The 24,528-nt window shown below is 56.7% G+C and overlaps 2 protein-coding genes across 7 annotated transcripts in view; both read right to left on the reverse strand.

Annotated features, from left to right (window-relative positions):
• Positions 1 to 1,054: 1,054 nt before the first annotated feature.
• On the reverse strand, positions 1,055 to 5,445 carry FOXJ1 (forkhead box J1). 2 transcript variants are annotated; one of them, XM_064582122.1, is made up of 3 exons: positions 5,298 to 5,445; positions 4,078 to 4,752; positions 1,055 to 2,356 (listed from the first exon to the last, which is right to left on the reverse strand). In XM_064582122.1, exons 2-3 carry the CDS (start codon positions 4,573 to 4,575, stop codon positions 1,601 to 1,603), a joined length of 1,254 nt encoding a protein of 417 aa, XP_064438192.1. In that variant the 5' UTR covers positions 4,576 to 4,752; positions 5,298 to 5,445; the 3' UTR covers positions 1,055 to 1,600. The 2 variants fall into 2 exon arrangements, with proteins under 2 accessions (XP_064438192.1, XP_064438193.1); XM_064582123.1 differs by having other exon boundaries at positions 4,078 to 4,749; positions 5,298 to 5,428.
• Positions 5,446 to 7,343: 1,898 nt separating this feature from the next.
• Positions 7,344 to 24,528, reverse strand: part of RNF157 (ring finger protein 157) — a 78,999-nt gene continuing 61,814 nt past the window's right edge. For 3 of the 5 annotated variants that reach the window (XM_045888413.3, XM_064583190.1, XM_064583191.1), the window contains 8 exons: positions 21,789 to 22,027; positions 20,732 to 20,840; positions 18,730 to 18,841; positions 18,112 to 18,290; positions 17,764 to 17,829; positions 16,672 to 16,720; positions 14,871 to 14,981; positions 7,344 to 9,392 (listed from right to left, as the gene is read on the reverse strand). In XM_045888413.3, coding sequence (XP_045744369.1) covers positions 9,271 to 9,392; positions 14,871 to 14,981; positions 16,672 to 16,720; positions 17,764 to 17,829; positions 18,112 to 18,290; positions 18,730 to 18,841; positions 20,732 to 20,840; positions 21,789 to 22,027 — 987 coding nt within the window. In that variant the 3' untranslated portion in view covers positions 7,344 to 9,270. Of the gene's footprint in view, positions 9,393 to 11,137; positions 11,179 to 13,529; positions 13,776 to 14,870; positions 14,982 to 16,671; positions 16,721 to 17,763; positions 17,830 to 18,111; positions 18,291 to 18,729; positions 18,842 to 20,731; positions 20,841 to 21,788; positions 22,028 to 24,528 lie in introns of those variants that run through there. The other 2 variants (XM_045888414.3, XM_045888415.3) reach the window with 2 other exon arrangements.

A 24,528-nucleotide genomic window follows, 5' to 3' on the forward strand; every position in this document is an offset into this window, starting at 1 on the left:
GTGCACGGTGTGAGCGAGTGGGGAAGCAGGGTCTGGGCACCTTGACTTCCCTGGTGGTTTTCTCCTCCTCCTCCTCCAGCCTGCATTGGGCCCGGGAGGGAAGGTGCCAGGCTTGGTGCGCACGTGCCAGGCTGGGGCCCTCTGGCCTCACACCCTGTCCCTCCAGGAGAGGACCGAGGGAGGGTGGTGCTGGAGACAGGCCCGGGCTGGGACCGAAGACTCAGGCAGGCGAGCCCGGGCAGGCCCTGGCGGTCAGAGACACGTGGGCTGAGCCCTGGGCGTGCTCGGCCCCTGTGAGTCCCCAGGACCAGGGAGGGGGCTGTGTCTTCTTTGTCGCCCACTTCCCGGGGCTGAGGGTGCCATTCTCCCCATTGTGCAGCCCCAGGCTGGAGGGGACCCCTGGGGGCTGCCTTTCAGCCCCTTTCTCCCTGGGGACACCAAAGTCATGGGGAGTTCATCAGGGGACACTCTTGAGGCCTTCGGTGCTCTCCATCTTCCTCCCAGCCATTCCCCCTCCGGCGGTGAAGAGAAAGACCCCCTCCTCCCAAACTGGCCCTAAAGTTGCAAGCAGGTCCATTTTCACATTTTTAAACATTTTATTTTTAAAAATTTTTAAATTGTAAATAACTTTCCATGAAAAAGGTTAAATTGCCCCATAGGGCAGGAGGGTGGATGTGGGACGCAGACGGAGGGGCTCCGGGTAGAGTTAGACACTGCCCCCCAGCAAGTACAGGCAGGGATGTGGGCGATCCCAGCCTTCCTGGTCCCAAAGGTTCTAGCAAGCTCTGCACCTCTCCCTGTTAAGCCTATCGCTATACTCACTACATTAGTCTGTCTGTCCTCCTCCCCACTGCAGCTCAGATGCCCCTGCCCCCAACCCCCAGAACCCCAACTCCCCGCCGCGCTCTGCCTCAGGTCCGGCTGAAAGATGAGGGATTTACACTCCCTTTCCACCCCGAGGGATGGGGCCAGGAGAAGACCCCAGAGGCCTTACAAAACCTCCTCGCCCACCAGGCTCCCCGACCTCATTCTGTCTCTGCCCTCTGCCCCTCCCCCCCAGCCCCACCCCTCCCCCACCCTTCCCCAGCTCCAGGGAGGCTTTGCCCGGAGAGGCCTCCAGGGGGTTAATTTGCTCTCACCTAATTAGCATTTGTTGTACCTGGGACCTTTCTCTGGATAGAGACCTGGGGAGGACAGCGGGAGAGGGAGAGGCGTGGAAGCTGAGGTGCCCTGGGGCGGGCCCTGTACTGTCCCTCCCCAGCTTGGCCAGGGCCCCTCCGGGTGCAGCTCCCACAGTGCAGGGCCCTGAGCCCGTCCCGGGGCTGGCAAGAGGAGGATCAATGAAACACTGTGTGTAGGGGGGCGGGCGGTGCTGGGGAGGCAGCAGTTCTGGACCTGGGCGCCCCCCCGCCCCGTTCTCAGCCTCCTGGGCCGGAATCCGAGGGCAGCCCGGGCTGGGGGCCGTGCGGCCTCATGGGGCCAGCCTCGGGAGACCCGGCCCAGCCCCTGCCCGGGCGGTAGGATGTCCAGGGGCCTGTGCTCGGGGGCAGTCTGGGCCCTGACTTGGCCACTGTCCGGAGGTGGGGCGGGGCCCGGCCTCTTACAAGAAGGCGCCCACACTGGCCCAGTCCTGCAGGTCGGCGGCCAGGGTGGCGTCCCCGGCCTCGAAGAGGGGCTCCGGGGGCAGGCAGCCACTGCCGCTCTCGTCCCAGGGGTGCTGCAGGAAGGACGTGGCCAGGAAGGTCTCGTCGAAGTCCAGGCTGTCGGCAGCCTGCTCCCCCGGAGGCCCCCAGGTAGCGGGGCAGCCGATGTGGTGGCCGTGGACGGTGAGGTCCACGTCCCCGTGCGAGGCGGGGCTCAGCGGCGGGCTCAGCTCCAGGGCCTCCAGCGCGCCCAGCTCGCCGGCCTCGAAGATGGCCTCCCAGTCAAAGTTGCCTTTGAGGGGCTCCAGCTCACCCTGCTCCTCCTGGGTCAGCAGCAGGGCGCTGGGGGCCCGCGGGACCTTGGCCACCCGTTTGGGCAGCGGCTGTTTGCGCTTATGGCCGAGCCTGCCCTCGCCCGCGGCCCAGCCCGCCTCCCCGGTGGCCTCCTCGAACTCCCGCAGCAGCTGCTGGGCCTCGGTGTTCACGGTCAGCGGCCCGGCCCACGGGGCGGCGCTGGGCTCCTGCGAGGCCTGGCGGGCGAAGGCCGGGTGGATGTGCGCCGGGGGCAGCCGCCGCTTCTTGAAGGCCCCGCTCAGCAGCCGCTCGGCGTACTGGGGGTCGATGCGCCAGAAGCCCCCCTTGCCCGGCTCGTCCTTCTCCCGAGGCACTTTGATGAAGCACTTGTTCAGCGACAGGTTGTGGCGGATGGAATTCTGGGCACGGGGGAGAGGAGAGAAAGAGGTGGGCTGGGTGAGTGGGAAGGGCCAGCCATGGGCGGCTTGGAGAGCTCCTGCCCACACGGGAGGAGGGACGGCCGCACTGCTCTGGCCAGTGGCTCTGGGGCACCAGCCACTGGGCACCGGGAGCCAGGAGTGCTGTTGGGAGCTTTTGTTCCCCGTTGCTGGGATATGTGCCTGCTCAGTCATCCGAGCCCTGAGCCGCAGAGTGGCTCGCAGTGCCACCCCGGCCTGCCCGCCCTCCCTTACCCCACCGCTTGCGGCCTCGGGCCAAAGGCCTCAGCTCCCCCAGGGCCTGGACAGCCATCTCACTCCGCCTGGGCCTGGCTGGCCCTCTCTGTTTGTGGAGTGGGTGGGTGGAGGCAGGGGTGGGGGGAGCCGGGCTAGCCAGGGTGTGAGGGTGTGTGCTCTGAGCGCGTAGGGATGAAGTGTGGGGGGATCGGAGGACTTGGCTTGTTTGTTGAGCCGGCTGCTGGCCTGGGCCCTCACCCCCATGGCCCCCTCCTCCCACCCAGGCTATGGAGGCCTCAGTTGATTATTACCCAGCCTAGAGCACAGGGCTCATTCCTGAGGCCCATTTCCTGCAGCCTGAGCTTCACAGGTTTCGGGGAGGGTGGGGGCTGGGGGTCTCTCTGCTTTCTCACTGAGGGTACAAACGGCACTTGCCCCAGAGTCAGGGCCCACGCAAATGTGGAAGAGTTTGGGACTGTGCTTCTCCAGCCTGCTCCCTGTGGGTATCCCCAGGGAAAAGTCTGGACGTTCTGGGGCCTCTGTCCCTAAGTAGCCCCTGATCCTGATGATGGCAGACTCGTGTCTGCCTGGCCTCAAATCACCATCCTGCCTTGTTCATTCCTAGGTGCATTGTCTTGTCCAAACCATGCTGGGGGATAGGGGTTTAGGGCCCAGAAGGCAGGGTGGGTGGGTGGGTCGTGCCCCCTGGCAAGGCTGGGATGTTTACATGGAGGCTTGGGCCCCTTGGCTGCTCTGTGCCAGGTTCCGGAGACTTGGAACGCGAAGGCAGTGTGGCAGGGAGAGCCCCTGTGGAAAGCACCTGGCTCAGGTAATTGTCCCCCCAGGGAGGCTGACTGAGAAGAGGGGGGAGGACAGCAGGCAGGAAACGGGGGAGGAGTTGGGGTGAGGGGCTGGGGCAGCAGCTTTACTTTAGGAAGACCCCATAGCCCTACTGGGACACAGCTGGCCTTCACACCCCATTGCCCTCCCCCAGCCAACTGAAACAACACAGGATGCAGAGCCTGGCAGGGGCGATGCTCCAGCATCCGATTCTGAGTCTGGCCTTGACAAGTGTCCTTTGGCAGGGCCGTGTCTAGGAATTCTAGGACTTGGGACAAAAATGTGTCCCTTAGTCCATCATCCTCTCTTAGGGGACCATGTCCACACACAGTCTGACCCTGGTCTCTGAGCTGGGTCTACTGGATGAGTGACAGGTGCTTTCCCCAGGAATTTCGGGGTCTGCCCCCTTTCTAAAGCCCTTTAAACATCCTCCCTCCTCCGTCTCTGAAGTCAAAGGAGGGGCAGTTCCAAGCACTAGGCTCCCTTGAGGTCCTTCGGCGATGGCCTTCCTCCCCTGGGGCCCTGGCTGCACCGAGCCTACTTGGCTTGCGGACCTGGGGACCTTAGTCCAGTCTGCCCTGGCGTGGGGAGGGAGGAGGAGAGCGGGGAGGGAGCGCCTCCCCTACCTGCCAGGTGGGATCAGCGTGGCGGAAGTAGCAGAAGTTGTCCGTGATCCACTTGTAGATGGCGGACAGGGTGATCTTGGTGGCCTTGCTGGCCTGCATGGCCATGCAGATGAGCGTGGCGTAAGAGTAGGGCGGCTTCACATTCGGGTTGGTGGCGTAGTCCACGTCGTCGGGGGGCGGGGCCTGCAACCCCGGGGGCGCGCTCCGCGACGTGCACGACGACGTGGGCTTACCCGGAGTGTGCGGCTGCCCCAGGCAGGCGGGATCGGCCGCCAGGGGGGACCCCGGAGCGGCCGAGCCCGGCACCTGGTGGTAGCCGTGGGGGTCGGTGCCCCCCGGCGGCAGGGCGGGGGCCTTGGCGTTGAGAATGGAGAATTCCTGCAGCCACTGCAGGCTGGTCAGGCTGTCATCCAGGGCGTCGGGCTCCTCCAGGCCGCCCTCCGGCCCGGCCTCCTCCGCCGCGCCTGCGCCCGAGAGGCGTAGCCAGCTCTCCGCCATGTCTGCGGGGACTCTCCGAGGGGGCGGTCAACATCCACGGGCTGAGCCGGGGGGTAGCCCGCAGCGCTCTCTAGCCCGCTGACTCCCGCGGCTCCGGTTACAGGGCCTCCCGGACGCGCGCCTCCATCCCGCGACCACGGGGTCGCCTCCTCCGAATATGAATGAATGTGGTACCTGCTGGGGAGGACCACAGCGGGAGCTGAGCACTTCCCCCTTGCCCCCGAGGGGAGAGTGTGTGCGAGGGGGAGGCTCCTCTAAAATCGTCCCCGCTGCTGGCGAGGATCTTTTCTGGCCGAGGTCTGGGAAACAGAAGCTGTGCCCGGGGGTCCGACCCCCACTGGGTCCGTCTCTCTTTTCCTCTCCAAGGTTTTAGAAGCGAAAGGAGGAAGGAGGGTAGGGGCCTCTGAGGCTATCACCTTCTCCCCAAGAGCGGGAAATCACCCCCCCCACCGCAACAAGTGGAAATGGGGCGAGGGAACCCAGGAGGGCAGTATCACCGGGAGGGGGACGGGGAGGTCGTCCGATCTTTGAAAAGAGATATTAGGATGGGGGATAACGGGGAAGGAAGGAAACAGGATAGGAGTTATGGGGGGGCGAGAAGTAAGTGTCCCCCAAACTCAGATGTCATTCCCGGGTCCACCACTTCCGTCGAGGACGGATGGGAGAGCGGGCTGGTACCGACACCCTCCCTTCCCGCGGCCGCAGCCGTCTCAGTCCCTTACCTGGCTCAGAGAGCAGCCCGGGCCAAAAGAAGGTTCTGGAAGAAGTTCCTCCCACCCCCTGCGGCTCTCTGTCCCCAGCTCGAGGGCCCCGCCAGCGCTTCTCGTCGCCCCCCCCGCCCGACGGCGCCTCTCTGAGCGCCGGTGGCCCCCGGACCGGCATTAAGTAGCCGCTGCAAAGGCTTCTTCTGCTGCCATGGCGACGCCCCGCCCCCATAAACAGCTTCCGCTGCTGCTATTGGTCAGCACGTCTCCAAGGAGACCGCGGGCCCTGGCCACTCTCTCTGGCGGCAACTCTCCTGGAACTCCCTCCTTCTGCCGCCCTCTCCCGCGCCACCCAGCCCCCTACCCGCCACCGCGTCCCCGCTCCGCGCATTCGCGCTCGAGGGCCCCGCGCAGGGCTCGGAGAAGCGCGCGGTCCCGCCCGAGGCCCCGGGCGCGCCGGGGAGCCGTTCGCCCCGGCCGCCGCTCTCCTGCCCTCGCTCCCTTCCGGTCCCGGCTGCTCCGGGGCGTTGGCGGCTCCGCGGGGGCCCTGGCTGGGAGCGGGCTCGGGCACCGTGTGCTTAGGGTTTCCTTTCCTCTCTTCTGGGCTCACGTTTCTGTGCCCTCTCCCACCCTCCCCACCCTGAGCGTCGTCTCGGGGCCCGCAGGCAGGTCCGACTCTCCGATGCCACCTGCCGCTCGGGTCCCGGCTGCGCCGATCCCAGACGCCCCGCGGCGGGTAGGGTTTCCCGGTAAGCGGCTCCCTCCCCTCCCCTGTACTCTGCAAGGTTCCCGGAAGCTGACTTTCCAGAGGCTTCTGCGGAGGGGCTCTCCCTCCTTTTCAGATAGCTGAGGAAACGGAGCCGTGAGTGAAACTCAAGAGAAGCCGCGACTCGCTGAACTCTCCTCGCAGGGTCATTTGCCCCGTTAGTGTCACCAACTTTTAAGTGGCAGGGACTAGGGGTGGGGGGACACCAGGGGCTTCCTCGTCCCTTCCCCTGGCCTCCCTCCTCCCACCAGCTTTCCTGCTCTCCAATTATTGAGGAGCTGCAGTGGTGGAAGTTCTCCGGTTTAAGGGTGAGGGTGGGGTGCGGGCTCCTCACTCAGGCCTCTGCCCAGAAGCAGGAGGGCAGGGGTGGGAAGCCTCCTACCCCGGAGCATGTCTTTCCCTACCCCATGCCCTCTCCCACTCCTCCACTTCTAGATTCTCTTGAATAAAAATATTTGAGCACTGGACAAAGTCAGAGATTTTCACAAATAAGCCAAGGGCACAATTAACAGCTCTCCTTCCCTTGTAAACAGTTTTATTCGTTTTTAAGAATCATGCAGCAATCCATAAATATTGCATCCTTGACGTCCCCACTGTAGTGTGCCCATGAGTGTACCCATGAGTGGGAGGGGGTACACGGATGGTACCAACAGTCCACACACACACACACGTGCACACACCAGGTGTGCAGGTCCTAAAGCGAAGTGATCAACCAGCATGCCAAGATCAGGCGGGCAGGACACGAACTCTCCCCAGGTGAGACGGCTCAAAGTGTGTGGGTCTGTGCCCAGGAGATGCCCCAGAGTTTATGTGGCCATAAACTCTGGTGTGTGGAACTGGGTGAGGAAGGGAAAAAGGCTCTGGATCACCACACCACCTGGAGGCCACGGGAGAGCTCAGACCTCTGGCAGGAGCTGGCGGGAGAAGCCACGGGCCTCCAGACAGTCAGTGCCCTCAAGTGAAGGGCCAGGCCCCCTCCCATTCTCTCTGGGTCAATTGCTCGGAACATGACTGTCTCCAGATGATGGACTGGGGCAGTAGGGTTGGCAGCTGCCCTGTTCCCTGATCAGGCTGACTAAAGAGCAGCTCCTTTGGATGGGGTATTTCTGCTTGCCTAAGAGCCAAATAAGAACAAAGAGGGGAGAGGGGGAGGGGAAGAGAGAGAGAGAAAGATGGAAAGCTCATCTGAGAAACAGGGGTGAAAGGGCCATTTCTAACGCAGGCATGTCTTGATTATGGAACCAAGGCCTTGAAGAATCTTTGTGAGCCTCTTGCTGGGGGGAGGACCCAGCATGTGCTTCAGGAAGGACACAGGCTGGTCCTCCTCAGAAGAGGGTGATAATGGTTTCCCCTCAGGGTTCCTGGCCACTGTGGCTACTGTTTACCTGCATCTCCTTCATCTCGGGTAACACCACACTGTGAATACGAGGCTGTGTGCCACCACCCCAGGCTGAGGGAAGCTCCCCATTCCCTGGGGCTTAAACTTCAAGGACATCAGGAAGTGGGGTTATTGCTCCAATGTCAAACACACAAGGGGCTGTAAGAATATTGGGGGAAAGAAAGGACAAGGAGTGGGGCCTGAAGCAGCAGAGTCCATGGCAGGCCCTCGGAGAGGGGGACATGGGGACTCAGGACAGAAGCTTCGATTCAGGCTTGGTTCATGTCATGTCTGTCAGGACAACAGGCCTTCCCCCAACCAGGGCAGGACCTAAGCCATAACCACAAGGCCTGACAGTGCAAAGAAGCTACACAGAAGGTGCGAAGGATTCCCTGGGCACCGGGCTCTCTTTGGGGTGTTGGAAACGGCCCTGAAAAAACTCTTTCAGGTAACGATTCCAAATATGAAGACAGGCCATCATGATGGGCAGAGCTTAAGGCTCCACGGCATCTCAGCCTCACAAATGGCTGTATGTGACCTTGCTTCCCTATTTCATGCTCCACTAAAAGACCACCTTTCCCCAAAGCCAGTGGACAACACATCTGTCCAAGAACTAGGTGGAACCCACTGGCAACACCAGTGTTGAGAGAGGAGGAGTAACTCCTCGCTGTTTCAGACTTTTGTCTACATGCCTTACACGGGGCTGAGGAGGGCTGGGGGGCACATGATTTGAACAGTATCTCTGAATCTCTAAAGAGCCTGGGGAAGGAGTACCTCCCCATCCTCCTCCCCCGCCAGGAAGGCAGGGGAGGGAAACCCGTGGCGTCGGGAGGCTCCCCCATCACCGCTAGCCCCAGCTCGGCAGCGTGCTCCTCCTCCTTTGGGACTCCTGGGCTCCAACTTGAGAATCACTGCTCAACCCCCTCCCTCTGCCTATTTCTTCAACTATTCACAAGAAGGGGTGGAGACAGGGATGATAGGTGTAAGAATGCCACCTGACGGGGTGCAGTGATGAAATGTGAGAATATAGGACAGCTAACAACACAGTGCCTGGCAGACAGAAGTGGCCAAAAATGTGTTTTTTGAAAAGTCACCTTAGGATGGCGTCCCAGGCCTTCATGAATGCACCTGACCATGAATAACCTTCTTAAGGGTAATCATGTAACTAGGGGATTCTCCGATCCAAGGCCTCCTTCCTAAGCAGACAGACACATGAGGCCCAGGACACTAGCTCTGTGACCAGAAGCAAGAACTGTTTTTTCCAACCAACTTTTTGGTTGCCACCGTTTCTCATCCTTGAGAAAGGAGCTCCTAATGCTTTTTGAGGGAAACTTGGCTTAGAGTGCAAAATGGCTTTCCCTTCTCACAGGAGCCATCCCCCAACCCCACCCCAAAGTGGAGGGTTCAAATTGCTTATGATGTTCCAGAGACAAGAAAATGCCAGATGGGTGTTTGTAATGAAATTGCCAAAACTCCAGGTCCTCTTGGTACGCCCCCTAAGGAGAAAAAGATGAGAAACAACCAGCCTGTGGATCTCGGCTCCACCTGAAGATCAAGATAGGGTGGATACATTCCAGAGAGTCCTGCAAAGGGTCCCATGAGCAGCAGTTCATTGAGAGGCTCCAGCCCACAAGGAGAGAGGAGGCTTCGAGTTCCTGCTGGTAGGGGAAGGGTCATGGTTATGGAGGAGACCGGGCTGGGAGCAGGAGCAGGTGGCTTCCACGTCCAGCTTTCATCTGGATGCAGTCTTCATGGTCTCGCTGAGGACGCCCAGGAGACCAGCAGTCCAGTGAGGCCAGGAGGGAAGGTGGGGGCAGGAGGGAGCCCAGGTGCACGGGCTGGGGCTCTCAGACGGCCAAAGGACCCCACACACAGGGCCTGTCCTCGGGGTCCTCCAGGCTGCCGGATGATAAGCGCCGGCGCTGTGCGTTCCGACGACTGACAACGTTGTCATCGGCCTGCCAGGTGCCTGGAGTGGAGAGAAGGAAGGGTATAGAAGCCGATCTCTGGCCGGGTCCAGACGGCCTCTCCAGCGGGACAGCCCAGGAGTTCGGCACGGAGTCTAGCAGGGTGCATGTTATCTGAAACTCCCGTGCGTGTGCATGGGCCACAGCGAGGGAGAGAGAATTGGGCGCGGTGGGCGCCTTGGGGGCAGGGGACTGCTCCTGTCCTACCGGGCTAAGTACAGTCATGGCCACTGTGGAGACTATGGACGGAGAGGAACATGCAGGGTAGCTCTTGTTCTATGAACTTGCCCTGCAATCCACTTCCGTGTCTTTGTTTAAGTTTGCCTGTATGTTATGGTGGACAGGCCAAAGAAACCAGGTGTAGCTGAGGTTTCGCCAGGGCAGGAAGCAGTGGACGAGCGAGAAGAGCGTGATAATGTGGGTCTGGTGTCAGTGTTTGCTGTGGGGGCTAGTAGCCCAGCAGGGTGCCAGGGACAGAGGGCATGGGGGTGGGGAGCCGATGTGATGTCTGCAGCACCCGTCTTGCACACCTGGGGCTGTTCGTCCCCTCCTGCCCCTAGCAGCCTGCTGAGGTCACCGTCAACCCCGGGAGACACCAGCCCGAGAGCCCTGGGATCCCCCAGGCAGCACGCCCTGAACTTATCCTCCCCCAAATCCGTCGCCACTCCTGCACGATCAGAACCGGCTGCTGGGGCCGGAAGCCCATCTTTGGCTCCCCTGTCCTTGGTGCTCTGGATTGAATCCATCCCTGCCTCCTGTTTGTCCGCCTGTGGTCAGAAAACCCGGGCTTCACTCCTGGGTCCTGACTGCCTGGCTGCATGATCCTGGGCAGCTCACTTCACTGGGAGCCTTGGTTCTCCCACCCATCAAATGGGGGCTGAGTGCTCTCCTCACAGGACTGACTCATAGGGTGTGCTCAACAAGCAGCCCCCACGCTTATCAGGCCACCCTCATCTCTCCCGGGGTCTCCCCTCAACTGTCTTCCTGGCCCAGCCAGGCTCATCCAATGCAGTGCAGCGCGAAACCCCCCCCCAAGAGACAGAGGCTCCGGGTGAAGACCTAACTCCATGGGGTCCCCCGGCCCTCCCTGCGGCCTTCCCCGCAGCCCTCCAGAGCTGCACCTCTGCGCGGCCCGCCTTCATGAGGACCCCCAGCCCGGTGAGGCACGCTTGCTCCACGGTGCCCCCCAACCTGTCGCACCGCCACAGTGCGCATCTCAGAGTGCGAGGGAATCAGGAACCCCTGCCCTCCTCCGGGGCAGGCCTGGCCCCTCAGAGGACTCCTGCAGGGGACAGACCCGGCTGCTCGGGTGCACAGGGAGGGCCCGAGGCTCCCTGTGCTCGTGTTTGAGGGGGCTGCTCTCCAACGTCTGGGGTCAGCCTCACACTAGGGCCAGCCCAAGCCCCTCTAATGGTCTGAACACTAGGATTCAGTAGGTATAAACTGCTTATTTACCGTAAGGGTCCTGGTGTGATAATCCATCCTAAGGCTCTAATAGTCTGTGGAGGTGGGCCCCCAGGAAGAGAAGTGGGCGAAACAGAAAACTCATAGGTATCTCTCACACCCAGATGGAATTTGGAGATTTCTCTTCCCTGGAGTCTGGGACATGGGTCAAAAGTGCTTTCTCCTCTAAGGATGGTGCTCAAGTGTGACAGGACAAAGAGAAGGCAAGATTGCCCTTTAGGTTAGGAACCCCCAAAATGCAATGAGTTGTTCGTTCACTTATAGAATTTGGTAGATGTCATACCTAGTCCTCAATGTTTATGGGGCAGGACTCCGGAACGGCGGCTGTTTAGTGGGAGAGACCAAAAGCAAACGGTGAACAAGAGAGAAGACACACACGCACACATTACAATCCACGCTGCCGCCGCCACCAACCAGCTCGCCACAGGACGCCGGACCAACAGGCTGTCCTGACTCTGAATTCACAGGAGTGCTTGCTACCAACTCCACCACTCTAGAAGCCTTAGCCAGGGCTGAAAACCGTTCCTTCTGGAATAGCCTCAAGACTAGAGCTCCAGCATCTGTTCTCCCGGGCTTCTTGATCCACTTGGCGGCGAGGCGGAGGTTGACCAGCGATAACGAGGTGCCCTCCCCCCTGCACGGGATGTGATGGGCCCTCAGCAAAACCCTGCTAGGGCTCTCCTGCGGCCCCGTGCAGCCCTCCAGCCAGACACTGGAGCTTGGTGACTGCAATCCTTCGTGGAGGTAGATCAAGGTGCCTTCCCTGCAAGTCCCATCTAGAGGAGGAGAAATGGGCGAGCAGAGAGACCTCTAGAGGTAGATTTGGGGAGCATATTTAGGGGAATTCCGCACACTCCTTTCCTGCCTCTACCAAGCCACTGATTAGATGTAAGCGCGAGAATAGTGTGATTGTCTCAAAGAGTTTCCAGTGGAAAGAGAAACCGAATTCAGATTTTCCCTTCGTGTCTATGAAGTGTAAACTTTCCTAGCAGCACCTCCCTCTCAGGCTGTGAGGCTTGAAGAGAGGAGTGACCTGAATTTCAGGTTTCTGTAGGTATTGCTCCGTTTCACTGGGTACGTCCACTCCTGCACAATGAGGTCATTTAAAAATATATTTCTATTTCCACCAACAAACCCAAATGAGTCTTGGCTTTATTTTCTCCATCACATACACTACCCAGAACCTGTTCACAGACTCATCACTGGTGCCCTGGCCCCTGCTGCTGCTTGTGTGCTACTCCATCCGATTCCTTGGAACTGCATCTACTTAGCCTGGCTTCACAATTCTAACCTGCTCACCACCTGCACCTGTCAACTTCGACTTCCGTCCTTTGAGACCTTTGAGAACAATCTCAGAACACGCCACCCCCTTGGTCTTGGGGCCCAAGAAGGCTCAGAAGCTTCTTAGGGGAAGAAGGGCTGGTGGGACACGGGCGCCCTCCCAGTGGCACCCCCATGAGTGTGATGAGAGTGGTGAGGATGGGGATCCGCGTGGTTTTCATCATCAGCTGGGTCTCCCGGCAGAGCGTGCGTGAGCATGGGGAGGACAGCATGTGGTGCAGGGGAGAGCATGGGAGGCTCCCCACAGCTCTGCTTCTAGAAACTCAGCCCTCCATAAAGGGAGCGGTGCCACTTGGAGAGGGAAACAGACTCAAGCAGAGACCGAGTGCCTGAGAAGGTGTCCTGACGGCTGCAGAACATGGAGCCAAGCCAGCCCGCGGGCGTCTCAGTCACAGGATGGAAGTGTGAACTTAAGAGCTGAGCATGAGGAGGCCTATTTATTCCACGGGACCTACCGCAGTGGATACTCCTGTTATTAACCCAACAGATGCTTCCCGAGAGGTCCCCATCCCACTGCTCCCAGTGTGATGCTAACAGCAGAACCAGAGAAACATTTTACCAAGAAAGCAGACGTGTTTCCCTCTCCCCTAAGAGCCCTTGTGACCTCTGGGGAGGGGACAAGGGGACACCTCAAGTGCTTCGACCTGAGTTGCTCTCCCAACAGGCGTCACAGGCATTTGGTTGCACGACTGGCCTGAACTGTGAACCTAGTCTCGTCTCAGCCCGCTGGCTCTTGAGAGCACCATAAGGGACCCCGGGGTCCTTTCCTCTTCCCATAAGCAATCCCGTAAGTGGAATAAATATCAACAAGCAGGTTGGCCAGAGGGGGTCAGGGGCAGGAGGAAGCAGAAAGAACAAGCTCCGTTTCCACCAGCATGGCCTAAAACAGTTCCCGGCAGCTCCCTCTGCCAAAAAACGGGGGTGGGTGGGGGCACCCCTCGAGAGAGGCAGGAGCCTAGCCAAAGGATGGCTGCTAGAGAGCGGCCACAGACACAGGGCAGAGGACAGAGGTGTCATCTGTCCCGCCTAGTGACACGGGATGCCAATTCAAATCCTTCTCGTAATGCTTGCCACAGAAGCATCCCCATGTTTTGTGGAGCAGGGATTAATTTATCTTTGCAAATATTTTTTCTCAGAGAATCTATCGAATGAATGCAGGCCCTTGCCAGCTAGGGCTGGAGACGTAAGCAGGAGCCTCTGGGATGTGCGCGCCCAGCAAGCGTGGTGTCGGACACAGCGTGGCCGGGGGCGGGGGGGCGGGAGGGGAGGGGACAGTGCTGGCGCAGTGAACGTGAACTTCCACACGAAGTCTACGTAACAGAAATGAGCTTCAAAAGAAACAAACCAGACAGACAGATTTACGTTTGGCAAAAAGACGTGAAAAACAAATGGACAGACGGAAGCGAGGTGAGGAGTGGGAAGGCAGGAAGTGACGTGTGCCCGGGCCCCACAGCTCCAGTCCAGGCCCGACTGGGTCCACGCTCCCTCCTCCACCAGCAGGCGGGAGAAGCAGGAGGACTGACATGGCATCTTTGGCCTCACTGAACGTCAAGAGTCCTGGGCAGTATCTTCAGGACACACTAAATAGAAAACAACCGGAGAGAGGCCTTTGAAAGGCTGGAGAAAGCATCTTCTGGGAATCACGGCTTCCGGGCCACCAGCCTGTGTGGGGCCAGGCGTGAGAGGCCTGGTGTCTCTCACAGGCTGACGGAGGGTGGCCGCCTGCACCGCTCCAAAGCCTCTAGCCGCTTCGCTGAGCGAGTAAAGCACTGGACCCACGATGTGACGTGGCTGTTCTGAGTTCAAATAAGTCTTCATTTCAGGGGATCTTGAAGGGATTACAGACACCACAACGTGGAGGACAATCTCTGCTGTGAGGGCAGTTTTGACCTAGTCCACCTGGGCAAGACTTGGCTTCAGAGAAGCAGTTCGTGGAGCCCTTGAACGAGCACATAGACTAGAAGGAGGTGAGTGCTCACAGTGTGATTAGCATGGTTCCTGCGTAAGAAGTTATCCCAGGTTCAGCTGAGTATCAGGAGAAGGGACAAGGGGCATGTCGATAGTCCTGACCAAATTTAAAGTTAGGGCTCCAGGGAGCATAGTCATCCTCGACCCCTGACCTCCAAGTATAATAAGTACAATGCGACTGGTAACCCAAAGCTCACTGGCTCAGAGAGCCATGTGCTAATCGAAACCACGTCGGCTTTCAAATTCCTCCCTGCTCCTAACTAAACAAATTCCTTCCGAGGAGCTAGGGATCGGATCCCCTTTTCAAGGACTCAGGCTATCTTTCTAAGACCTTCTCAGAGAGGCAGGGTCTGCCTCAAACTTCCTGTTGATGAAAACAAGACCAGGCCACCTGCCATGGGACCCCCCCACCCAGGATCGGGGTGGAGGGCGGCGAAGTCAGGCCAATTCGGAAGGAGAGGGGGTTTTACTCCTGTCTTCCTGTCCTAACAGTCTTGCTCAGAGCAGGGTTTGCTGTCTGCACAAAGTTCAAGGACTCTCCCGAGGCCTCCTCACTTCCTTCCAGCATCTGGCTTCCAGCGTCCTAGCACAGCCCAGGCCTTCTTGCAGGAAGGGCAGGGCAGGAGGTGGGTGTCCCAGGGTGAGAGCAGGGGTGCGAGCAGGGGAGCGTCTCCCACCAAGTTCATGTTCAGCAGACTGCCACTCACCGGGTAAGCAGACCTCAGGGCACAGCTTATTGTCCAGTGCTTTCACGCTGGCGATGCCAAAGTCATTGTTATTTTCACACTCCATACCTAGAAATGCGCATGTCCTCTGGCCTGTAACGGAGTTAACGCAGTTAGAGAGGGGCTGGCTGTATTTGTTCTCTGCTTTGCTGTCCTTAAAAAAAAAAAAAAATCTTAAGGATGGAGACAAAAAAAATCAAATCATATGTTAAAAAAAAGACAGTAATTAAGTGGGTAAAGAGTGGACAATAAAGGAATCAAACTGCGTGGGCCTGTCTGTGTTTTTGCCCTGTCCTGCCCTGTCTCCTGAACTGGCCCCTTCCCAGCAGGTGGGGAGACCACTGGAGGGCTGCGGGACGTGGGCTCCACAGAGAGCCGCACAGGGGGCGTGGAGAGAGGCTGCCCTTGCTCCTGCCTGCGTCTGTCAGGGCCCGTCGGGTGTTTATGACCGCAAGGCTCTGTAAAATGATAAATACATAAAACAAAAACTAAAGTTCTCAGGTTCCATAATTTTGCATATTAGTCAGGATCACCACCTTCACAAAATTATGTTTTATTTTCCTATGAAACTTAGTTTGTTATTCTGAGTGTGTTTTAAGGGTCTGAGCACAAACCTACGGACATGTAAAGGGAAGGGGAAGGTTTCAGATGTTATTTTTCCTAGCTTCCCCCACGCCTCCGGTCTTCTCTTGATGAAAGGGAGAGGAAAAAACATAAATCCATTGTGTGGGCTCTGGAATGTCAGGCGGAAACCGCCCGCCACCCTGCATTTTTCAGAAGCGAACATTCTATGGGGGGGGAAGCGCTCACAGAGGGTGAGACTTGGGAACCTCGAGGACTGAAGGCATCAACCAAGTGGAAGAAGCGCCCGACCCCGTCTTGGGTTGGCGTGCAAGTGTGGCCGAGGCGCAGCCTTGGCGGCCAGGCCCTCCTTCGGGGCGACTGGGCCAGGCGGGAGTGGTCAGGCCAGCATGCACACCCCTCAACTCCCCAAGCGACGGCCAGCGCTAAAGCAGAAGCAACGAGGCCCCTCAGAGCAGCACAGGACAGAGATGCTGGCTCCCGGAGCCGGGGCGATTCCATTCCCAGGGGACTCTCCCCGCCCCACCTCCTCTTCCCACTTCCTTGCTCTGGAGATCATTCCTTCTCTCCCAGCCTTCCTGGACACAAAACACTTCCATCTGAAGATATAACGGAGGCCTGAGTCACAGTAAAGAGAGTCTTTCCAGCAGCCTACAGATCCTCGTCTACGCTGGGCTGCAGGTGTCGGACTCTTTCTCACACCTGCTCTGTGCCCGCTGGCCCCTAAGGTCTCTCTGCTACCGAAACACCAGCCATCTTCTTGGCTAACGCGGAACCAAACCACCTGCCTGACAGGCCTTTCTCCCAAGTGGAGGAAACTGTTTTACTGCTGCTGGTAAACATCAGAGCCGCCAGAGCAGCTCTGTGGACCCGGCCGAAAAGTGGAAGCGGGAAGGAAGGTGACGGGGGCTGCCCAAGAAGCTTCAGAACCTAGTCCACGCAGGTACAGAGCTCCCCGTGTGCCTTCTGCAGCAGCTTCGTCCTGACGTCCGTGGCGCTGAGGCCTTGAAAGAGCCAAGAAGACCACTGTGGTCCTCGAATACTCTGCTTGCTCTGCTATTCCATCAGGAAGACAAGCCTTCCCCAACAGCCACACAACTGAGTGGAGCCACCGAGTCATACCAGTGCCCCTTTCTGTACCCTTTAAAGATCACCCAGGAAAGGAATCTAATGAGAGGGAGCAAAAGACCAGGTCTTTTACCATCTTCCTGTGTGGGCGATCCATCCTCTTCCTCTATAACATCATTTCCCTAGGACAGAAGGAAGGTGCTATGAGTCTATAGAAGCAGTGAAGTGAATATATTGATCGGCTGAAGACAGAAGTAACTGGCCTAAGGTATCTCACTCCAGGGCCTTCGTCAATAGCTCACATTTCCCATCGTGGCTGAGAAGCCTAGGAGGCCTGGCAGAGACAGATTTTGCTTGGGGAGGCATGGTCTGCCCACAGGGACTAGGTCTGAGCCCCATTACAGACGTACCCAGGGAATGTCAGGATTAGCCTTGGTAACAGTTTAGCTCATACTGTCTCTTGAAGGTGGAAATAAACGTTGTCAAATGAAGAAGCAAACAGTAAGATCATAAAACTTCCAGAAATTCCTTAGGATCCCAAACCCTATCCAGATACTCCCATGAGAGCATCTGGCTCAAGAAAAAGTTCTAGTGCCCTCACTGTGACCTGGGCATTTCATGTACTTCCTGAGCACCTCCCTCAGGGCATTCTATGCTGAACCTGAATCCTGTCCCCACCACCTGCCATGGGGCTCCTGGATGAGTAAACAGTTTGTTTATTTTTTAGTAATCTCTATACCCAACGTGGGGCTCGAACTTACAACCCTGAGATCAAGAGTTGCATGCTCTTCTGACTGAGCCAGCCAGGCGCCCCTGGATGAGGATATATAGTCGGGGTGGGGGGACAGGGGGAGGCTAAAACCAGGTCACTGGGGTCTTCATGTCTCCCAGTGCCAGGAAGTTCCTGCACCGCAGTCATTCTGTGTAAATCCTAAGTGAACGAAGGACGACCACATCCTCAGGTCTAGGGTCTGGCTGGGAAGAGTTCCCTCTAGGACTCCCTCCAGGACGCCTGTTACACGCGACCATTGTGCTGTGCTAAGGGACAGTCCGCTGACCAGCACGCATAGCCACTCTTCCCTCTACACCACACCCCACCCCTAACTGAGCCAAACACGCCCCCTCGGAAGGCTTCTTCCAGAACAGCCCCCGTCCCATCGCACCCCCCGTCAGCGCCAACAGTCCCTCTGAGGGGAGGGAGCCCTGCCGCCCACTACCGTGGTACCTCTGCGTCCTGCTCTTCGGCGGCCAGGCCCATGAAGCTGCTGTCTGCAGACCGTGTGGGCATCACCTGCCAAAGAGCAGCAGAAATCAAGGCCCGGACACCACTGCTCTCCCACCTGGCCCGCCGGCAAACCCAAACCAGGTCCTTGGGACAGACGTGGCACCAGACGGAGGAGTCAGGCGTGAGGGAGGCTTTGATTCAACGGCCCCACCTTGTTTTCCATGGCACTCCTTCCCAGCACAGCGGGTGACCTGGCAGGGATCCCTGGCAGGCCCTGGGTTGAGCTACTCTGGACGCGTGTGCAGAGCACAGAGCAGCAGAGACAATGCCCCCTCATCCCTCCCCTACCTCTCCTTCTGAGGGGGCCCTGCTGGCGGCCCGCGGCGAGGGGAGCGCCTCTTCCTCAGTGCCAGGGGCGATGTAGGAGCCGGACATGGAGGAGAGCGTGTCGGTGCTGATCTGGGAGTGCTGGCTCTGGGAGGACACCATGGACATGACCGACTGGGCCAGACTGCTGCTGGCAGGGTCTGCGGAGCCAGGGGAGGAAGGAAGGAGATGGGAGGTCAGGCATGGCTTCTGGGAGCAAACCGAGGAGCAGAGCGGCCTCCCTGTGCTCACGCAGCAGGCACGACAGTGGCCTCGTCACAGCCTCATCGACAAAGGTTTAGGTTTCAGGTCTTCCGAGGTTCTGCTCCTTCACATTTTAGAGCTCAGAACCCAACCCAGGGAGCAAGGATCTGCTTGTCCCTGAGTCAGCGTTCAAGGAGCCCATGATGGCAGGGCCGGGGGGTGAGATGAGCCCTCCCCGCAGTCGGCAGCAGGACCCCCCGGCCTCTGAGAGGAGCCTGGTTTTCACATAGCTTAGGTATCAACCTGCCGGCCCGAGTCCCTCTGGAGGGGCTGTCGGGAGCGCCGAGGACTGGGCCGAGCAGAACAACGTGAAATCGCTCCCGCTCCCTCGTGTACCTTCTGGGGAGGAGATCGTGGAAGAGAGAGGCGTCCCCGTGCAAGATGACTGGTCGATAGCTCCCGAGGATGACAGGGTAAGATTCTCACTTTCTGGGGTTACACCACATTCCTGGAGGGAACGGAGGAAGGGTGTGAGGGCCAGGGGCCCGGGGAAGGAGGGAGCACTGGGAGGGCCGAGGGCCCCAGCGTCAGGAGGCTCTGTGCGGAGCAGGGGCGGTTTCTCCCCGCAGCCCTGGGCTGGAAGGGCTGCCTCCCAGGGGAGGTGCCGACTTCAGTCAGCACATCCTGCCGGGGGCTCAGCATCTGCTTGGGCCATACAAAGGCTGGAGCTCAGGTGACATGGGAACACCCCGGGTTTCCCAGGACTAGAAACCGCTTTCCTTCTGAAGAACACAAAACCAGCAGAGGCCTCACGGCCTGCGACGCGGCCCCCCTTGGATATCGGGTTAGGTCCAGCTCTACGATCCTCGCACAAACACCCCGTTTGCCTCCCACCCCCCTCCGGACACCCAGCTAGCAGCCCCCTGCGCTAGTACCCTCACCCCGTCCCGGGCAGATGGGGGTTCTGTCCCCACCCCCTTTTCTCCACGAGTTCTGTGGTTTTGTTTTTTTTTAAAGTAAGCTCCACACCCAACGTGGGGCTTGAACTCATGACCCTGAGATCAGGCGTCGCTAGCTGCACCAACCGAGGCGGCCAGGCGCCCCAAGGAGTTCTGTTTTTATTGGCCTTCAGGCACTCTGTCCTGCCTGAGCCAGGGAGGCCTGCCGAGGGCTCAGCTGCTCTCTGGGAGCCCGGTCTGCAACTGCGTGGGCCATGCTCTCCCATACCCCTGGCCTGCTCAGCACCCCAGCTTTGGCTCTGGGCCTTTGCACGGACTGCCCCACCACCTAGAATGCTTCTCTTGCCTTTCTCTATGAGTCTAAAAAACGCCAAGATCCAGCTTACATGCTACTCCTCCAGCACACCTCCCTGGTCTTCTCCACTTAACATAATCTCTCATGTCTCTGCCACCGCACCGTACTGTCCCTGCTCTGGGGGAGCTCTCTATAGTTCATGTTCATTCATTCTCTATAGTTAAGATTCATTCACTCGAGGGCGCCTGGGTGGCTCAGTCGGTTGGGCATCTGACTCTTGGTTTCGGCTCAGGTCATGACCTCATGGGCTGCGGAATGGGTGCCGTGTCAGGCTCTGCGCTTGGCAGAGATTCTCTCCCTCTGCTCCTCCCCCTACTTGAGCATGTGCGCGTGCGTGCTCTCTCTCTCACAAGTAAATAAATAAATCTTCAGAGAAAAAGCATCATTCACCCACCCGACAAATACGTACTGAACAACAATTATGTGCTAGACACAGTGCTGGAAACTGTGTGCCTGTCCTGTCCCCAACTAGACCCCGAGGACCCAAGGTCAGGGACCGCTTTATCAACTTTGCCTGTTGCAGTTCACCTAGCTCACTGCCGTACAAAGAGCAGGTGTCATAAGCCTGCTAAATAGAGCCCGTGGGGCTCACGGGCAGCACCCCACCGCACTGGGCTCCCAGCGCACCTCGGCCAGGCTCTGCAGCCACTGTCCCTATGTCTGGAACCCGCCTTCCTCAGACGTTTGCACACTCTCACCTCCTTCCAGCTCTGTCCACAGACTATTCTTTAAAGGCAGCAAGCCCCTCCTCTAGCCTCGAGCTCCCTCTCTCCCCTATCTGACACACTGATCCACAGCCAGTTTTTACTGCCCTGGTGTCCATCCCAACCCCAATACCAAGACAACCCCAATATCAAGACAACCCCAATATCAGCACCCCAAAGGCGAGGACTTTTGTCGTCTCCTTACTGCTACTGTTCTCAGAGTACAGAACGGCGCCTGGCACCTAACACAGGCTCAATGTATTGTTGAAAGGAGGAACGGAAGGAAACCTTGGCCTGAGGAGCGAATGAAAGCGGATGGACCTGGAGAGGCTGGTGGGACAAAAGTACCTGCAGGTCCAAGAAACGGAGAACGAGATTACCTCTTCCAGATGCTGGGCTGAAGGCCTCTGAGAGAGCGGGGTCTCTGACTCACTGCAAGAACGCTCATCTTCCTCTTCATGCAACACGGAAGAATTCTGGGACACAGACCTGCAAAAGTCCAGAGAGAGGAGCATCTGAAGCCAGTGTCCATGTAAAGAATGGAACTGGCCGGCACTCCCGTTAGCCAGACTCCACAGGAAGAAGAAGGCCCAGAGGGAAGGGGAGGGGAGGGGCGGATCCTAGGTCTTAAGAAGGAGGATGGAGGTGGGAAAGAGCCCTCTGGAGGGACTGAGAGCCCTCTGGGTGTCAGAAAATCTCCACTTTAGGGCGCCTGGGTGGCTCAGGTGGTTGGGCGTCTGCCTTCGGCTCAGGTCATGATCCCAGGGTCCTGGGATCGAGTCCCGCATCGGGCTCCCGGCTCGGCGGGGAGCCTGCTTCTCCCTCTGACCCTCTCCCCTCTCGTGCTGTTTCTCTCTCGCTCGCTCTCTAAAAAATAAATAAAATCTTAAAAAAAAAAAAAAAAGAAAAGAAAATCTCCACTTTACCTTTAACTCCTTCAATAACTCGTGTCCGAACCAGGAAAAAACCACTGACATTTTTAGGGTCTCAATTATTTTTATCTATAAAATATGCTCCTTACTCTGCCACAGAAAGCTTCTCATGGCTGGTGCCTAGTTGGGTTTAAATGCCTAAGAGGTACAGGTACAGATCATAATGTCCTTCAGTCTTTAGACTATGCTCCCCATGGGCCTCACTGACCCCAGGGATGTCCTCTTCCCCATACCCCATCCCCCTACCAAAAACACACAAGATGTGCCTGTCTGGATTCTCCTAAGTACCCACATGCCACCTTATTTCCGCCCCCTAAGGAGTGGGATAACCTGCATGAGTGTTAGCCCCAGGTCTTCCGTGAAACGAAGAGCTCGGGAACAGCCCAAAGGGTCTACCCTGCCCTGGGGACCCAGGACATGAGCCAGTACCGAGGAGGGGAAAGATGGAGTGAAAGCGTATCACCAGGGACCCCAGGGTCAACACGGTTGAGCACCAACCACTCACTTGGAAAGACTCTTTTTGAGCTTGATTCCTTGGCTGCTGCAGTCAGGCAGGCGGTCGAGCGGGGAGAGTGTCCTGCCAGGGGGCAGGTGGCCATCGCTGCCGTAGGAGGGCAGCATTCCTGACAGATGGCCATCTCCAAGCACGTGGAGGGCTGGGACCGCTGGGGACGGGGTGAGGGGCCCATTGAGGGCTTCCAGAAGAGACACCACTTCATAGCCTGGCGGAATGTTCTCTGAGGACTAGGGCAATCAGAGACGGGTTGAAAAATTAATTAAGTACTCTTTGTTTTATGGCATGATCGTGTTTCTTGCTCTACACTTGAAAAATGTTTTCTTTTACATCTGGTCTGGCAAGAAGAGCTTCCGTAAGAGGCCAAAGAAAGATAAAATGTCACAGAAACCCATATTCTTAGATTCTGCTTCGAGATGAACTTCTTAGTAATGTTTATTTTTTTATCGTAATGGAAATATATGTTTATTACAGGAAATTTGAAAAATACAGAAAGATAAAGAAAAGGGGGGGCGAAGAATCAGTAATAAAATCTCCCAAAATAAAACCTTCATTACCATTCTGGTATATTTTCTTCCAATCTTTTTCTCTGTATGGTTTACACAGTTATACTCTGTAAATAACAATTTTATATCCTGCTTCTGTCAGCAAACATAAATATTTCCCTTCACATACGTCCCCTTTTCATAGAGTCCACATTTCCTACCTCTTCTACTCATGCTGGGGATTTAGCAGCGTCCAACATTTCCTACTGTAAACCACATTTTTTTCTTTAAGATTTTATTTATTTGTCAGAGAGAGAGAGAGAGCACAAGCGGGGGGGGCGTGGAGAAGGAGAAGCAGACCCCCACCCACCGAAGAGGGAGCCCAAAGTGGGGCTCGATCCCAGGACTCTGGGATCATGACCTGAGCTTAAGGCAGACACTTAACCGACTGGTGCCCCTTATTTATTATTTATTTATTTATTTATTTGAGAGAGGGCACATGTGGTGCAAGTGAGCAGGGGGAGGAGTAGAGGGGGCAGGGGAAGGAGAGAATCTGAAGCAGACTCCTTCCTCACTCAGCCCTGAGCCCAGTGCGGGGTTCCATCTCAGGACCACAAGATCTTGACCTGAGCGGAAGGAACTCTTAACCTAACAGACTGCACCACGCATATGCCCCCCATGGGGTCTCTTTTAAAAAGCTTCCAAGGGGCGCCTGGGTGGCTCAGTCGTTAAGCGTCTGCCTTCGGCTCAGGTCATGGTCCCAGGGTCCTGGGATCGAGCCCCACATCGGGCTCCCTGCTCAGCAGGAAGCCTGCTTCTCCCTCTCCCACTCCCCCTGCTTGTGTTCCCTCTCTCGCTGTGTCTCTCTCTGTCAAATAAATAAATAAAATTAAAAAATAAAATAAAATAAAATAAAAAAATAAAAAGCTTCCGAATCTGAAAGGTGAAAAATGGTATCTCATTTTAATTTGCATATTGTGGATTTTTAATGTAGTTAACTTAAAAAAAAGACGTTTAACCAGCTAAGCATCCTCTTCTAAGAATTTTATTTATTTATTTTTTAAGATTTTTATTTATTTATTTGACAGAGACAGCGAGAGCAGGAACATAAGCCGGGGGAGTGGGAGAGGGAGAAGCAGGCTTCCCGTGGAGTAGGGAGCCTGATGTGGGGCTCGATCCCAGGACTCCAGGATCATGACCTGAGCCGAAGGCAGACACTTAACTGACTGAGCCACCCAGGTGCCCCAGAATTTTATTTTTTTTAATTTTAATTTTAATTTTTTTTCCTCTTCTGAGAATTTTAAAAAATATCTTTTGTCCATTTATTTTCTGTTTGATTCATGGGAGCCATGGCAAAGATATTAGGTTTCTCTCTGATATAAATGTTGTGAAGACATTTTTTTTCCTTAAATGATTCATGGTTTGCCTTTTAATTTTAATCCTTTACACATCTTTTACACACCTGAACTTTTAATTTTTTTATGTGGTAAAATCTACACTTTATTTTTTCTGTAGCATTCCTCTGCTTTTAAGCTTAGAGAGTCCTCTCCCATTCAAAGTCAACTAAAGACTCACCTAGAATTTACTCAGTCTTTAATGTTTGGTTTGCTTTGCTTTTGCTGTAATATAGTTAACTAGTTACTCTGTCTGGAATTTACTTGTTAAGCTGGTAAGGAGTGAAGTTCTAAGCTGATTTTTCCTCCCTAAATAGCTAACTAATTATCCTAATACCACGTACTGAAGGAGGGCTCTCCTCCACTTGTGTGTGAATGTGGAGACGGCGTCCGCTAAGACCACACAGCTTCCAGGCTGCATTCTAGCGCTATCTACTTGCACCGTGACACGGAAGTGAAGTATGTCATCCACTTGGCTCCCAGTTGCTGGAGCCATGAAATGGGATAAAGAAAAACAGTTACCTCCTTCGAGGACCCAGATAAACGTAAATGGTATTCCAGTGCAAAACAGTCATCCCCTTGTTCCTGCTTAGGGGGAGCTCCTGACTGGGGTGAGGAGGCAAGCAGGCTGCTCCAGGCACGGCGAATATTAACTGGACGCCGAATTCCCAGGGAGGAAAAGGGGGATTTAATGATCAGTATCCAATTTTCCGTTGTAATACTGGTTGGTTTTAACACAACGTGACCTCAGCCAGCTTACTAAACACTGCAGCTTGTCAAGGTTTAATTACTTGTTGCAAAGTCAGGTAAAGAAGGATGAAAGGTGCAAAGAGCCAGCAAGGAGACCAGAGC

This window comes from Mirounga angustirostris, unplaced genomic scaffold (assembly GCF_029215605.1).
Source record: "Mirounga angustirostris isolate CCGP_5_RB_7025 unplaced genomic scaffold, mMirAng1.0.hap1 SCAF_17, whole genome shotgun sequence".
Lineage (NCBI taxonomy): Eukaryota > Metazoa > Chordata > Mammalia > Carnivora > Phocidae > Mirounga > Mirounga angustirostris.

Excerpts from the sequence above, each read along its gene's own strand:
- FOXJ1 (XM_064582122.1), bottom strand. The coding sequence starts at position 4,575 with ATGGCGGAGAGCTGGCTACGCCTCTCGGGCGCAGGCGCGGCGGAGGAG. Across the intron at positions 2,357-4,077 it reads ACGCTGATCCCACCTGGCAG|AATTCCATCCGCCACAACCT; the intron begins GTAGGGGAGGCG and ends CCCCGTGCCCAG.